Consider the following 15,589-nt stretch of genomic DNA (forward strand, 5'->3'; position numbering starts at 1 on the left):
AAATATGTAATGCATAGATGGATAAAAAAACAATTATTGTTCTTAGGCATACATCCTTATGTATTAAGAGAAATAATTTTATTTACAATATCTCGACTACCGACTTTTAGTCTAGAAACTGGTACCGGCTTTTGTAAAAACTTAGTCTCGCCTATTTTAGCCCCCAAGCAAGTTTGAAAGTAGTATTTTCAATGTAGGGTAAAATTAGGGCCGTCAAATTACGGGAAACATGATATCATGGGCGTCACATGATAACGTGGCGTCCTTGATGCTGTTCATGTACATAGGCGACGATTACCGCTTACAATCAGATGGACCTTCCCATTCCAATTACAGAAAAGGTGTAGAAGGCAAGGTACGGTCTGTGGTACTTTAGCCTTATATCCTGTTTCCCTGTACTGTGAGTAAATACTCTATCAATATCATAAGTATGCGTATGAGAAATAAATAAAATAAAAATGACCTAGCATATTTTATAAACATGACTATTTATCACTTATATACTTACTAAATCTAAACTGCACATTGCATTTAATGACTGATCAGCTTTTGATTCATTAATTTAATCGTGCAACATTGTAGTTTCATTAAGTTGCCAAATAGGTCATGTTATACGTAATTTATAAAGCAATACTGTTACTATTGAAAATAATGGGATTTCTAATAATATCCCAAGGAAACTAATGTTTTGACACAACAGGTTCACTGGAATAACTTTTATTTTTCGAACCACCTATTATATTATAATTTTCAACGCTGCTGACCTTTACTTCACTTAACAATATCAGGCAACACTCCCATATTATAATATGAGCTAACAATAAACTTTGTTAGATTGATCTCTACGCAGTTAAACTATGGGCTAACAACTGACCTGACCTTATTCCACCACCACCACAGGCGCCACCAGCATAAACCATTAGCGCAGTCCGGTGCACATTTCCATTATTATCAATTATTATCAATTAAAAAAATCTCACCATACGGATTTTTGGCGACGATGAAACCATCCGTCTCTAGTGGTTCTGATTCGCCCTCTTTGTTGACGGCGCGAACCCTGAATTTATATTTGTGGTTCGGAGTGAGACCCTTCACTTGGAATTCTGTTGGTTCTGGTCCAGTTTCGCCACATGGTACCCAGTTTCCAGTGTCCTGTGAAACACAGACAAATCACTTTAATCCTAAAGAACTAATTTTGCATTAATTTATAGTTTTGCTTCAGCGTTCAGATATGAGTGTACATGGAAACATTTAAGAAAATTTTAATAAAATCAAATGTAAAGAAAGCGCGAATTATAAGAAATCAGGGGACAATAATAGAAACAATCTAAGCAAATCGTTAATTCAAAGCTTTCTGTTTCAACTCCGAACTATTTCTAAAAAAAAGTAGTCATTTAAGTATACAAAGTAATACGAAGTGTAATATTTAAAGATAGTTGTCGTACCTGCTTTATTATTATTAATAAATGGTTAATAGTAAATAAGTTCTGTAAATTAATCACGATTGACTTTAATTTAATTGATTGTAAGATTGCGCTGTTTAATCAGTACAATACTTGTTATCAGTTTCCTGTTCAATATTTTTATAAAGATAATAAATAGACATGTAAATTAGTTAATTAAAGTTTTTTTTTGGAAGGAAGAAAAATTATATGTACGATTCTATACTTAATCTAGCACTGAAATAAGTGCATAGTCCTTTATTGAATCATTACAAATTTTACACCTTATAAAGGTAGGAACTGAAAGAGTGCAACTTTGCAAATCAAGCTGTTTCCGGCAGATTATAGCATAGAAAGGGCAAAAATTTCAATATTAATAAAATTACCATATCCATTTTCTCGAGAGTATATCCGGTGATGTCGGATCCTTGCCAGTCGTCTGGTTTCTTCCATTTGACTGTAGCCTTCTCGGCGCGGATGTCTGCGACTTCAATGGGACCATTCGGACGGTTTGGTTTGTCTGTGAAAAATATATTATATTATGAATATATTTTAAATTTATGCAATCGAAATGGTATACAAGATGAACAATCAACCGTCGTAGTTAATATACATAATGGATCAGGTCATCATGTGACATTCGTGATACTTTTTGTTTTGCTATTCCAAAGGACTAATTTTTATACCTCCTTACCCTACTATTTCACTGACATTTTCATCTTTCAAACTTGTATTCCGGCTTACAAAGAATACTTGACAGCAGAAGTTGAAGAGATAGGCACGCAAATTACTTTGGCCAAAATTGGTATCTTTTTAATTTGGCAGGGTCAACTATAAGGTCAACATCGTCCTTAAATGCGAAGTATACGACGCATACAGGCTGGACAATAAAGGGAATGGATGAAACAGCGACAGTTATTAATTTTTTTACACAACAATAGTTGATTATATATAAGTGGGTATAAGTCTCCTAAGATATCATATATTCAGTCAAAGTTCGAAAAATAATTGCCTAAATACGACGACAAAAAAGAGGCGCTTCTAAGGTTTACACAGGCGCTGCCGATGGTCGGCTTTTTTTGCGGACTACTTTAATACTGTTGGCCGCAGCTGACCTTTACAGCTTTACCAGCTGATAGGGGGCGAGGGCAGATGGCACTCCAAACCCGCGGAATGACTTATGGGGTAGGTGAAAGCAAACTCCTGTCTGACAATACGACTTTAGTCTCAGGGCACCGCTAGGGGTTCAAACTTCAGCTCAGGTTGTTGTAATTTCGATTGGAATTATTGGACGGGAAATGCCCGGTTGGCGATGCCACCCTGCCTATTATAGTACTTACCCAACACAACAACATCGCCCACACTCTCGCAGGTTCCTGATGAGTTAGTCAGCACCAACTTGTACTTCCCGCTGTCAGGTCTGGTGGTCTTCCTGACGGTCAACACCGTGTTTCTTTCGTACTTGTCAATTGTGATGCGGTCGCCATCATCATGAATTTCCTAGAGGTAGATATAGAAGTATGAGAATGGAAACATAAGGGAAAGCATCTGACCATTAGGTGTTATGAAGTTTTGGTTATGGTGAGATATGAATTATAGTGAGATACCATTGGATGTATTAAATAGAATTGTTAAGAAGACCTACAGTATAATTAATTTTAGATATTATAGAATATTTGAAAGTTGAACATCAAAAATGCTTTAAGAAGCTCAGAGAATAATAATAGGCTACAAACTATATTTCTATACTTGCCTTTAATTTTATAATCTTATTTGTAATTGGAGTTACTGCACAGAAGTGCCAAATAACTATAGGTACACTTATATAATGCTGATATAATCTTAATTAAAAGGGTAAGCTAGGAATACTTTGATAAGTAATGACTTTAATTATAAAGTTAAAAGAGAATTAAAAGATTTATCATACGAAATGGTATGTTGGAAAATTAATAGAATTAGTTTAAGATTCAAAAACAGGCTTCGGACTAGAGAAAGAATTCAATTAAAAGTCTATAGCCTATATTAAGATTTATTGAGTATAAACAATGAAGAAAGATAATAATCATAAATATATAATAGATAAATGGAACATATTAAACCTTAGTGATGTGAAAATGTTATAAGAAATAGCGTGAAGTTCATAATATGAAAGTTTGTGAATATTAATGATTGATCAGATGCTAACCCATAAATAAATAAAATTGTCCAGTCATAGAGAAGTAGTGTTAGAATGTTATGTATAGATGGAGGCAATACACTGCCTCTCTTGCATGTGAATTTGTTAACACAATAAAATACTGAAGTAATGAATTATATTATTAGTATCGATGATGGATCTGTATTTCCCATGATCGATTACAATAAAAAACATAATTGTCATAAATTATAAATATAGGTAAGTATTAATTTATGACATCGTCTCGTATTTGAAAGAAATGGAATTACCAGTGCTAGGTGCAATCTACTGTAAAGAAAGTAATTTTTGCTGTGAATAAGAATCTAATATAGATGTTTAAATAGAATTACAACATTGAAAGCTTCGACACTGAGATTTCTAAATGATAGAATTAAAGAATCGCATCCATTGCGATACTTTGAACAGTGTTGAATCAAACCGTATATACATGATGATTAATATTTCAGAAAATCAAAATAGTAATATAATATCTATAGCATTAACTGGTTTTTAAATTCAATTACGATTAATTCTATTTAGTTTGCTCTTCATAACACTTTTATTTACATTGTATGAATATTTTTTTAAATGCTTATATATTATGTATGCGGTTTGGTTCAAATTGTAAGTATACAAGTATTTTCATTGAAGAGTAATCATGTTAGCCACATAGTATAAGAAGTAGGTTTATATAATGTTGAGTAATTTTTAGAACATATAAATAACAACATCTAGTTTCACCCTCTGACCTTCTCCGTGTACGGCTTTCCTCGTTTCTTTATTGAAAAAAAAAGTAAATAATTGTCAATAACAATATTAATTTAATTCTATGGTTTTTTTTACTGTGAACATATGTATAACAAGGTTAATTTTACCATTTTTTTAGAACCTTGGACAGATGGCTATTAAATTTTAAAGTCAATATTTCTATATCTGAAATTAAATATCAATTGATATATATAGTATAGTTACCTCTTCACCCTTCATCCATTTAACTTCGGGTTCAGGTTCGCCGGCATATTTAATATCATAAACAATAACCTGTCCCTTTTTAATTATCATACCCTGAAGACCCTCACCAATGATGTAGGGTTTCACTGTAATAAAATTCATTATTGAATCTCAATTAATAAAATAAAGATTTACAACAGCAAATATATTATTTAAATTATAAAATAATTTACCAAATCTGCACTTGGCAACAATCGGCTTAGTGCTATCACTAGGTTCACCAGGTCCAGCTTTATTGATAGCACGAACCCTGAACTCATAGGTACAACCTTCTTTAAGACCATCTTGCGTTGCAGCTAGACAGTCTCCGGGAACCTCTTTACCAGTTACCCAGTCCTTGCCGAATTTCTCCTGTAAGCATTAATTGTATATTACAAGCATATCTTTCTACAGAATATTCAATCTAAAATTATCCTATAAGCATACCTTATATTCAATTACGTAACCAGTGATTGGTGCACCACCATCGTTATCTGGCTTCTGCCATTTGAGATCAGCGTGGTCTTTATCCCAATCCGCAAGCTCGACGTTTTTCGGCTTGGATGGTTCATCTAAAGAATGAGCAAAAATGTTAGTAAATGCACGCATTTCCTCTAAGTCTGGTAGATACTGAATGTATACAGATAATACTTACCCCATGGATCTTTAGCCAGTACAGGCTTGCCAAAGAGTCCAGGTTCACTGGAACCAATTTTGTTAACAGCACGAATCCTAAATTTATAAGTCTTCTTCGCAATAAGATCTTCAACCTTAATCTTTGTCGGTTGACCACTTGGTACTTCAGCTACATTATCCCAGCCAGCCTTGAGAGATAAATCCTGTCTTTCAATAACGTATTTGACAAGGGGCGAACCACCATCGTCCTGCGGTGCTTTCCAAGTGACAACACAAGACGTCTGGAAAATCTCCGATACTTCCACATCTTGTGGGGGTGTAGGTACGCTCTGCATGTTAATGGTAACGTTTTTAGAATCTTCACCCTGGGCGTTTGTTAGTTTGATTTGATATTTGCCTGATCCTTCTCTCGTTGGTTTCTTAATCTTAAATAGAACCTTCTCCTGTTCGACAACTGCTTCAACTTCTTTAACAGGTAATGCCTTTCCATCTTTCCACAATTTAGCCTCAATTGGCGTTTGTCGGGTGCCGGTAACTGTTAATATAACACTCAATGAAATAAATTTAAAAATGTAGGTTCTACTAAATACATTTCCTATAATATCAATTCTTAAGTTTTCGGAATATTATATATATAAACAAACCTTTATAAGGCACCTCAATGACAAACGGCTGTCCAGCTGGTCCATTAAATTCATCCGGACAATCGATAGTTGGTTTCGATTCTCCTTTTTTGACAGTGAGCTTACAAGAAGAGCTCAGCTTGCCAGATTCACATAGGATCTCACCATCATCTTCCATCTCTAATTTATTAAAGATAAGTTGGTGTTTGCCGCCGCCCAGGTTCTTAATTTCAATCCTATAAAAAAATATGACATTTTATCTATTTTTTATAACGATATTTTATAATTATATATATATATATTATTTATAACGATATTTTATAATTATATAATTATAATATTTAATTACGGGATAAAGTATTTAGTTTCAATTGTTGATTACATTTTATTATTCTATTATAGTTTACCTCTCATTAGGAACAATAGGTTGTCCATTGAAAGACCAGACGGCTTCAGCAGTCTGATCCTGGAGCTCGACTTCCAACACAACCTTGTCCCTCTCAATTGCTTCGGTGTCCTTCAACTTTTTATTGAAGCGATTCGAGTCTGGGAACATCACAAGATTTTTGTTAAATATATATAACTATTATTAATATGAATCACAATAAAAGTCTTATATTAGTAAAGTACACAATACGTGAATTATCCGTTGAATATTTGTTTGCAAACTGAAACGTAAAGTTTAAAATTGTTTAGGTCTAGTAAACTCAAACAATAGACCGTAAATAATGATCCCGATACACATAGGTAATCTCATACTCCCAATATCTCCATAAATTATCTATCTATCAATGATATTTATATTTAATAAATAGAATACTACTGATGTAATACCATCTACATGTTACGCAATATCATGTACCTAGTATTCTCATTAAACATAATGACAAATAAATAATATAACTTTACTTGGGATGCCATGATATTTTTTTTGTATTGGCATTGCACAACATAGATACAGTTTGAAAAGAAGACTTACAATTGACTATCAACTCGCAGGCAGTTTCATCGGCGTTACTGACGCATTTGAAGTTTCCTGCGTCCGTTACTTTAGCATCCTTGATCACCACTTTTCGTTTGCGCCCATCTTTCACTATTGTCACGCGCTTGTCTGTCTTCAAAGGTTCATCGTTCTTGAACCTAACATAAAACATTGATTAATTACCAATTAAGTATATAATCTATAAATAAATACTTCTGTAAATGCAAAATAAACTCCTTTTCCCGTATTTAACCTCACATTATATTATATAGCAAGCAAATAATCATCAAGTCATTCCGTAAACGAAATAGATCCAGCTACTACAGGCTTTGCGGATAAGAATTAATTGCAGTTATTGTTTCCTTCTAATAAGTAGGGTAAATAAGAATACATTTTTAACTAGTAATAATGATTAATCAATTTGATTTACTTACCAGTTCACTTCACCAGAAGCATCGTCAAGTTCGCAAAGTAATGTAATGGTATCTTTCTCAATCGCTTGTTGCGATTTAAGAACTTTGGTAAATTTGTATGGATATTCTGAAAGAATCGTCAAAAATAATGTATGACTGTTACATATATTTTTATATAATATAAAAAATAGGACCACATATAAAAGTAAGTACAAAAGACAAAGTCTTGCGGGAAGCCCTTAAAAAGACACTGTGGACGAAAAATTATAGAAAAAAATGAAAAGTTACTTTAATAATTTATTAGAAAATGATGATGACTCACCCACAATCTTGACATCAGTTTCAGTTTTATCAGGCTGTTTCTCTATTTTACAGGCGTATTTTCCGGCATCCTCAAACTTAGCGCTCTTAATTAGTAGTCTACATACACCTGATAGATCTTTAGATATCTGGTAATAATCGCCATCTTCTAACTTCTGATCTCCTTTCCACCAAGAAACAATGGCGAGACTGTTTGACACGGCGCATTCTAAGACTACTTCGTGTAATGTGTACCCACTTGTAGTCTTCTTAAGTGATTTTGTAAAGGTATACGTAGGATCAGGTTCATCGACTTGTAGGAAAGCCGTGCAAGTAATTCCGCCGATTTCAATTGTGATTTTACCCGTATCTTCTACTTTCGGATTCATGATTATCAGTTTGTATGAATCTTGCTCGTTCGTCATTTTGTACTTTGATCCTGGGAAGAGTTCCTGTGGTATAGAAAATAATTAAAGAAAAATCAATATCATACATTTTTGGTAGTGCGAATTACGGCGATAGTAAATAATCATACTCACGTCCTTGCGGAAGAACCATTTTGGCTTCGAATTAGGCTTGGTAAAGATGGCTTCAAAAGTCACCTTCTTGTCCTTGCCTTCTTTCGCGAATTGATCTACGAGGGGTTTCAGGAACGACTCTTGTTTCTGAAAGAAACGGTTAGTGACCATTAATGGACCTGTTGTGATGAGAGGTAAACATGTGCAGTCACAAAAAGGTGCTCTTCATACAAAAGCTTTAAGTGCTGACCACGAAGAAACTTAGGGCGACTTCTCAAAGCCGTCAACTTTACTCGACAGTAATTCAAACGCAAGAAAATCACTGAACACTGTTGAGTTGATAGTAACCGAGGCATTAGAATCATCAGCCATTCTTCGATCATCACGCTAACACTCCATGCTATTGTACAGAATTTCGACATTCCATATTTTTTTTTGTGCTGTGGACATTAATTTAAAACAATTGTTGAATTCCACAGTGTGATTAAAGTTTTGTCTAATTAAAATGAAGAATTAAATGTAAACGTAACAGTAAACATTAGATAAAAGAATAAGATTTCGATAGTCGACTACATTGTGCGTAATAACCTTAATATATATTACATCTTAGGTGCTTGGTGCTTAAATGTTGACGAAGGAGTGCACTGAAGATTTGCTGTATAAAAAGAACAGAAGAGTAGAAAGTACTATAGTTTGTGCCAAATATAGACAGATATTTGTGATTATGTCGCTATACATTGTAGTAATCCAGTAGATATAAAAAAAATACAATAGCACTAATCATCATGACATTAGTCGTTGCCAAAATAATAAATTCATTGAAATATAAATATTTGAATTAATTTAATGATTATGGTAAAATACGAATTATTTTACAAAAGATTGGTTTAAGACAGCACAGAATAGACAGAAATGTTTATATTATAGCTAATAATAAAAAAATAATTTGGTAAAATCGAAATCTGCAACAAGTAAGTGTAGGTTTAAAGAAAACAGATTAAAAATTAATTTAGAGAAACAGTACCCCTATGTTGTAATAGTTAAGGATAATATGATATATCAAGACAATTTTACAATAATAAATAAGAAAATTAATGACATTTCCACATGTTGAAATACAAACAAATATGTACAGGAAATAAAGTTCTGAAAGGACAAGTTTGCCAATTCGGTTCTCATCAAGTTGAGAATATATAATAACAATTTAGGCTGTCTTGAACTAATGTTAGCCACAGTTTAAATTTTCATGATACATTAGTGCCAAAATGTAACAGTATATCTACTGGACTAACGTACACCAAGTGCAAAAGTTTTTGTGCGACAAGTATTTGCATTGGTGATACCACAAAGATACGTGATATTGTACACTGTGGGTATCAAACCTCGTCTCTTTTGAACGAGTGTAGCACCGGCCAATCAGGAATCAGTTCCGCGAGGGACCGTCTTCTATTATGATTCTAAAACAGCCATTTTATCCTTAGTCAACTCTAATTTCTTATATAATAAACCAACCTCCTTCATTAACAATTTTTTATTTAAATATACATTGAAATCTACAACTATTCATTTAATATCACTGACAGGAAAATTTGCATTATGCTTCTTTTCAGACAAATCCATTATATAATATTTAACAATAAGTAATAAACAATTAATAACAATGTAGTTACTTTAATCATTGTAATAAATAATAATTTACGTATAAATACAAATGTAGTATATTAATGTATTTAAGTTATACTTAATAAGCTCATCAACAGTGTCATATGGTTGCAAGAAAATAATCATAACAATATTTTTCATGTGGCAATTTCAACTTTCGATAAACACATGTTATATTATTAAAAAAAATCAACATCTGCAAAACATCGGATGCATCAGCTGAAATTAATTATGGAGTAAATGAAGACAAAGATTTATAATTTAATATTAAATAATGACGTGATAGAAGCTCCTCAATCCGACGTCAAAGAGAAACCTGAAAATTCAAAGAACGGACAAAAATTCCAAAATATTTAGTTGGTGGTAATCATCAAATTCATTCCACTTACATTCCCTGAAAATCATGTTCAAGTTAAATAAACGTGAAGTGGTGATACAAACTTGTGCGAGTTATTGTTTACAATTCAATTTTAACGCATTTATTTATTTAAATCGCTCTAAAACTACCATCCCTTATGCGTTGTATAGAAATCAAAATTAAATATTTTAGAAAGATTACAATAAACTTTTTGAAACTGTTACAAACAGGTAAACTAAGGTAAATAAATAGAGATGATAATTTAGGAGGACAGATTTAGTTTAGTTATTTTATCATTCAGTGTTTAAATTTCATTCATTTAAAAGAGCACTTTGGTCCTGTCGAAATGCAGGTACATATTGTAAGATAATACTGGCTATTACATGTACTTGTAACATAGACTTGTAACATATACTTTATGAATTTTTATTTCAATAGAACAAAAGTCTCTTGTTTTTATCGTGTGCTTTTATATGTTTTTATCGAACCTTAACTTTGACAGTCTCCATCAAAGTGGGCCAATCGCCTACCATTTCACGCAGAGACTTGCGTCTCTTAATGTCAAAGATACCCTAGAATCGAATATAGATGTTATGTATAGAATTAATTAGGCATAGATAAACAAATTTAATAAGCCATGATTCTTTTGCAGCCAAGTATTCTAAGCAACGTAATGACGAAAACGTTATGATTATGGATAAATTGTTATATGATCTATTTTATGACAACAGACTTTGTTTGGGATAAATTTAATATGTAATATTTGCTTGTTAACTCAAAATAGTGTTAGGATCATCATCATTGCAAAATTTCGTTGATGTCGCAAAGTACAATTTTAGTACACTAAATGAACTAACTACTACTGAATGTATGTTAACAGATTATGCTACTAAATTTATATTATTTCAAGAATGAACATACAATATAAATTACAAAAGTATAGGTATTGACATAATCGTGCGTGCGACTGAATTAAGTCAGGGATCTCGATAAAAATATTTGTTTTATATGAATCATGATGGTCAGGGTTGCTGCTTACGTCTATATGTATCTACGAGCATATATGCATCAATAGGCATTACGTGTTTTCATATATCAACTCAAAATCAATTTTAATTATATTCAATCAATCAATCATAGAATACAAACTTTAAATACATGAAACATCTTTTTCGTAAACCACGCAGCCATGTTTATTAATGCTTTGCAACTTCACCATTCACTTTAAATAAAGATTACTTTATATCAGCAGAAAAATATTTTGTAATTATTGTAAATTATTAAATTGAGGTAGTAATCACAAGAGAGATGATAAATATTATTGTAGTAATCACTCGTACGTTATATTCTAAACAAGTAGATGCCTGTAGATGCAAATTATGACATGACAACTATGACATAAGAAATATAATGCTACATTTAGTATAGAGTTTGCAATGTTTTTATTGTTTATTAATTTATTTGCTGCTTTAATTAATTTTATTAATATAATTTTTTTTTATATGACATGCAGATGAATAATTTATTATAATAAGGTATCAACGATAAAATATTAGGTAGATATATATTCATATAATAGCTTAAAATATATAATTGTAAATAGTGATAAAAAAGATAACAAAATGAAAAAAGAAAATTCACAGCGCTCATTATTATAGAAGACATTATTGCCTTTCTCGTAAAGAAAATGTTAGAGAAGAGGAAAAGATATAGAATTTGGAATGTAAGATGGAATGAACGATGGTATTGCTTTTTAGAATACTGAGGACCTTAAACCATGACCAGTTTGAAGAGCTCCCGCATTTATCAGCCGGGAATCTACAGAGTTCAACCCCTTCGGAAAAGATCACAATGAAGCCATCTTCTTCAACATATCCAGTTTGTATGGCCTAAAGATGCATACGATGTTATGTACAAGCTTTTTAATAAGTAACAAAGAAAATCTAGGAGTAGTAACATTAAAGCTTTGTATACTCTGAATTAGGTTCATATAAAGTCGCTTTAGTAGCAGTTAAAAGAATGACTAATAAAGAAATCTCATAAAGCACAGAGAACATTATGACAATTGTAAATGCGGTAGAAAGGCTAGATATTAAATATATAGATCTAATGCAAGTTTTCTATTACATAAGATTTCTTTGTCATTTTTATTATTTCTATTACCAGAAATTAACCCGATGGAGCTGTCTACATTTAATTTATTTTACGAGACAATGTAAGATTTGTAATTTAAACAGATAAGTAATGAAAATGTGTCGCATCTGTAATACAATACTGAATTATATTTAAAAAAAGTTTATAAAATCGACTTAAAGTATGAAACTCTTTAAGTTATGCCATTTTATATTAACCGAGCCAGGTGTATTGGCATAATATATCAGTTTCCTTATAAATCTAACATCGTCTCGTATTAACGTTTATCATTTATTTAGTATTTATTATTGTATAATGTATTTGTATAATAAGTATCACCATCTTCTTCGTAGTTTTCATAAATCAGAAATAGTTTTTTATTATTACGTATAAGTAAAAGAAACCTTACCCTTTCGACTTTCTTAAGGGGTGGTATAGGTTTCTCGGTTTCCTTGAGATCTCCCCAGTCGGGATCTTCCTTCTTTTCGCCCCATTTAGCGTACTTTCTTTTCTTGAGCATAGCACGGAAGTCCATACCACTCGAATCTAGATATTATTTAAACAGTTGAAAAATATATTTGGTTTAAAGAAAATTTTACGAATTCTTACAGCCATATTTTGGCAATTATCCTATTGTACCAAAATGAATTGATTGGTCAAATCTAGATTTTTAAAGCCTGCATGATTTCAAAATACATTACTATGAATACCCATTTTTTATAAAGAATACACTTATATATATTCCTAGGGTATATATGGAATAATGAGAAATAATTCTAAATACAAGATTAAAGTCTTACCAGAAACGTAGAGTTGCATTTCAGCGGAATCCTCTCCGTGTATGTTACTAACCACAACTTTATATTTGCCCTCATCATTGGGTTTAACTTTTCTCATGCAGAGCGTTATGAGACCCGTTTCACCATCGGTGATGAACTTGAAACGACCTCCTTCAATAATTTCAGTAACGCCCTTGTAAAATTTGAACGTCGGCGCAGGATTACCTTCCACTTGAACCGTGAGGTAGCCAGTTTGGTCTGCGTTGGATAAATCATATTTTTCTTATTATCTATGTCTTTTACATATTTTAAGTTACTGCACAATTATATCATTATAGTTAGGTTAAAATATACTAAACATTCTAAATACATAATTTCCTAATATTTTTATTTTTTAACAACAGAATATATTTGTAAAATCTATATACTTTAAATAATATAGCATAGTAATTAATATGAAATAAGTAAAACACAAATGTTCAGAAAGAAATGCTCAATATTAAACTGACTAAAAATTAAAATATTTTAAATATTTAAGAATTTATACTAACCTTCAACAGCAGAATTGCTCTCTGGAGCATCGACAATAACCGGCGGTCCCTCATTGCCGAGAGGTTTCAAAGGTACTGAAGGCTTATTAATGAGGTCTTCCAGATCTTGGACCGAAGGTCTCCTGGCGTCGCCGGACTTTCGTCGCTACATCATCAAAGTTTTGTTAATATATGTCCACACTTGGGAGCTCAGATGTTAATCACGATAAATCCAAAATGTCCATAAATAAGCAAACGAATATGTGACACAATAATCATAAAGCACAAATTTGAAGCGCGGCTTTCAGTATCGTAGTTCAACTTTTAGATCAAGTAGAAAGGACCTGTTCGTTTAAATAGAAACACTGAGAAATTGAACAATAGACAATTATCTCACATTATTGATTTATCGAAATCTAAAGTGAACTATCAAAAGACTTTTAATACACTAAATAAAAATAATTATCACGCTTTTTTCTTTTAATCTACACAAATAGATTTTGTGTGATTAAAATTTATTTATAAAGGTCATTGAAATACTCAAATTTATGTTATAAATTTAAAAAACATTTACAGGTGTTCCTCAAGGATTATTGTTAAGCCCGTTACTTTCCAACTCGTCACTGCCAAAAGCTATTAATACAAATTGAAAAATTATAATGGTATAGTTAAATACATGTTACAAATGGTACAGGCGTGTTATGACAGATGCACTACATTAAGAACGTAAGCCAAATGACCTGACAATGAAGATCTGGACTTCCTGATATATGTCTCGCAAGTGCTAAGACTAAAGTTATGACAATTATTATGAAGCCAATGTTTGACTATTTTAAAGCTAATAATTTTATATATTAATGGAATTATTTATATCAATTTTTCATTGATAAAAATTCTGAAATTTAAAATAGTAAGTTTATTGTCAAATAACTTTTTTAATTTCAATGTTTAAATGGGCTTTTCCTCATTCACAACAACCTTTTGTTTTTACTATATTTATAAACACTAACATATTGATCTGATGATGTTTGTGTGTACTATGTAAGAGTGGATTTTAAAATACTAAATAATTTACTATAAAGTTTTATTTTACATTTTACATAAAAATATAGCAATTCTATTCCAGTACTAAATCCAGTATGACTGGAATTTTATAACTATTATTTTTTTAATGACTTGAATTATATTTTTAATATGTATTATAGTAATTAAGGTTACCATCGGTATATTTTTTATAATTGTGATGGTAAATATTACAACCATTGTTATACATAACGAAAAGATAAAAAGAAATTAAATTATGATGGAATGAAAAATCATCTATGTAGAGTATTTCAATGACCTTCATAATATATAATAATTATTATAAATAATATTTACCTAACGTAACATATACTTAATAAATTATTAATACTTACCGGGTCGTCTTTAGGTTTAGAAACAGGTAGCGATTTCTTAGCCACCGCTGCCATTATGTTTAATCACATATAGCTACGAAGAAACCACAATACTACCAAAGTAATCCTTAAAAAGCAAAAACTATGAAGATTGTCATTCACAATCACAGTCTCATTATGATTTATTTACATATTTATATAGTCACAAACAACGAATAACAATTTCAAATGTAGTAGAGTTCCATCTGTATTATCAGGATAATCCATTTTGTCATAAAAAAATTATCGTATTAAATGCTTCAAAATGTTTAAGTACTAATAACACTTCTTTTTCTTATACTTATGCTTTATTTATTTTTATTTTTTTATTATCAGCAAATTCGTTATTATTTCGATTTAGGGTTGTTCGTGTTAATGTCGTTCCATCTTAAAATGGGCGCGAATGTCAAAAGACTGAAGATGGGGTCGTTTGGACATAGTTGCCTTGCTGTGAAGAGGCGAGGGGGACGCGGGCGCGCTATTTGTGCACAGCACAAATCAGCAGACCAATTCAATTAATTATCAGATTAAGGTGAGCCATCCAAGTAACATTTCGTTGGACGACATCATGAAGTCTTCCACAGATATCTGTTACCATGTTATTATTGGCT

General features: G+C 31.6%; 1 protein-coding gene across 1 annotated transcript in view; it reads right to left on the minus strand.

Moving 5' to 3' along the window:
* Positions 1-15,589, minus strand: part of LOC131851760 (twitchin) — a 114,991-nt gene that overhangs the window by 66,352 nt on the left and 33,050 nt on the right. Inside the window, exons 38-54 of the mRNA XM_059202307.1 lie at positions 13,564-13,708; positions 13,034-13,270; positions 12,643-12,779; positions 8,102-8,227; positions 7,585-8,014; positions 7,284-7,389; positions 6,847-7,007; positions 6,275-6,413; positions 5,889-6,103; positions 5,264-5,779; positions 5,056-5,180; positions 4,803-4,980; positions 4,591-4,715; positions 4,368-4,394; positions 2,783-2,942; positions 1,829-1,962; positions 981-1,152 (exon numbers count right to left, since the gene is read on the minus strand). Of these exons, the coding sequence (XP_059058290.1) occupies positions 981-1,152; positions 1,829-1,962; positions 2,783-2,942; positions 4,368-4,394; positions 4,591-4,715; positions 4,803-4,980; positions 5,056-5,180; positions 5,264-5,779; positions 5,889-6,103; positions 6,275-6,413; positions 6,847-7,007; positions 7,284-7,389; positions 7,585-8,014; positions 8,102-8,227; positions 12,643-12,779; positions 13,034-13,270; positions 13,564-13,708 (3,133 nt within the window). The remainder of the gene's footprint in view (positions 1-980; positions 1,153-1,828; positions 1,963-2,782; positions 2,943-4,367; positions 4,395-4,590; positions 4,716-4,802; positions 4,981-5,055; positions 5,181-5,263; positions 5,780-5,888; positions 6,104-6,274; positions 6,414-6,846; positions 7,008-7,283; positions 7,390-7,584; positions 8,015-8,101; positions 8,228-12,642; positions 12,780-13,033; positions 13,271-13,563; positions 13,709-15,589) is intronic.

This window comes from Achroia grisella, unplaced genomic scaffold (assembly GCF_030625045.1).
Source record: "Achroia grisella isolate CSIRO2021 unplaced genomic scaffold, CSIRO_AGI_Agris_v1 utg1174, whole genome shotgun sequence".
In the NCBI taxonomy this organism is placed as follows: Eukaryota; Metazoa; Arthropoda; class Insecta; order Lepidoptera; family Pyralidae; genus Achroia; species Achroia grisella.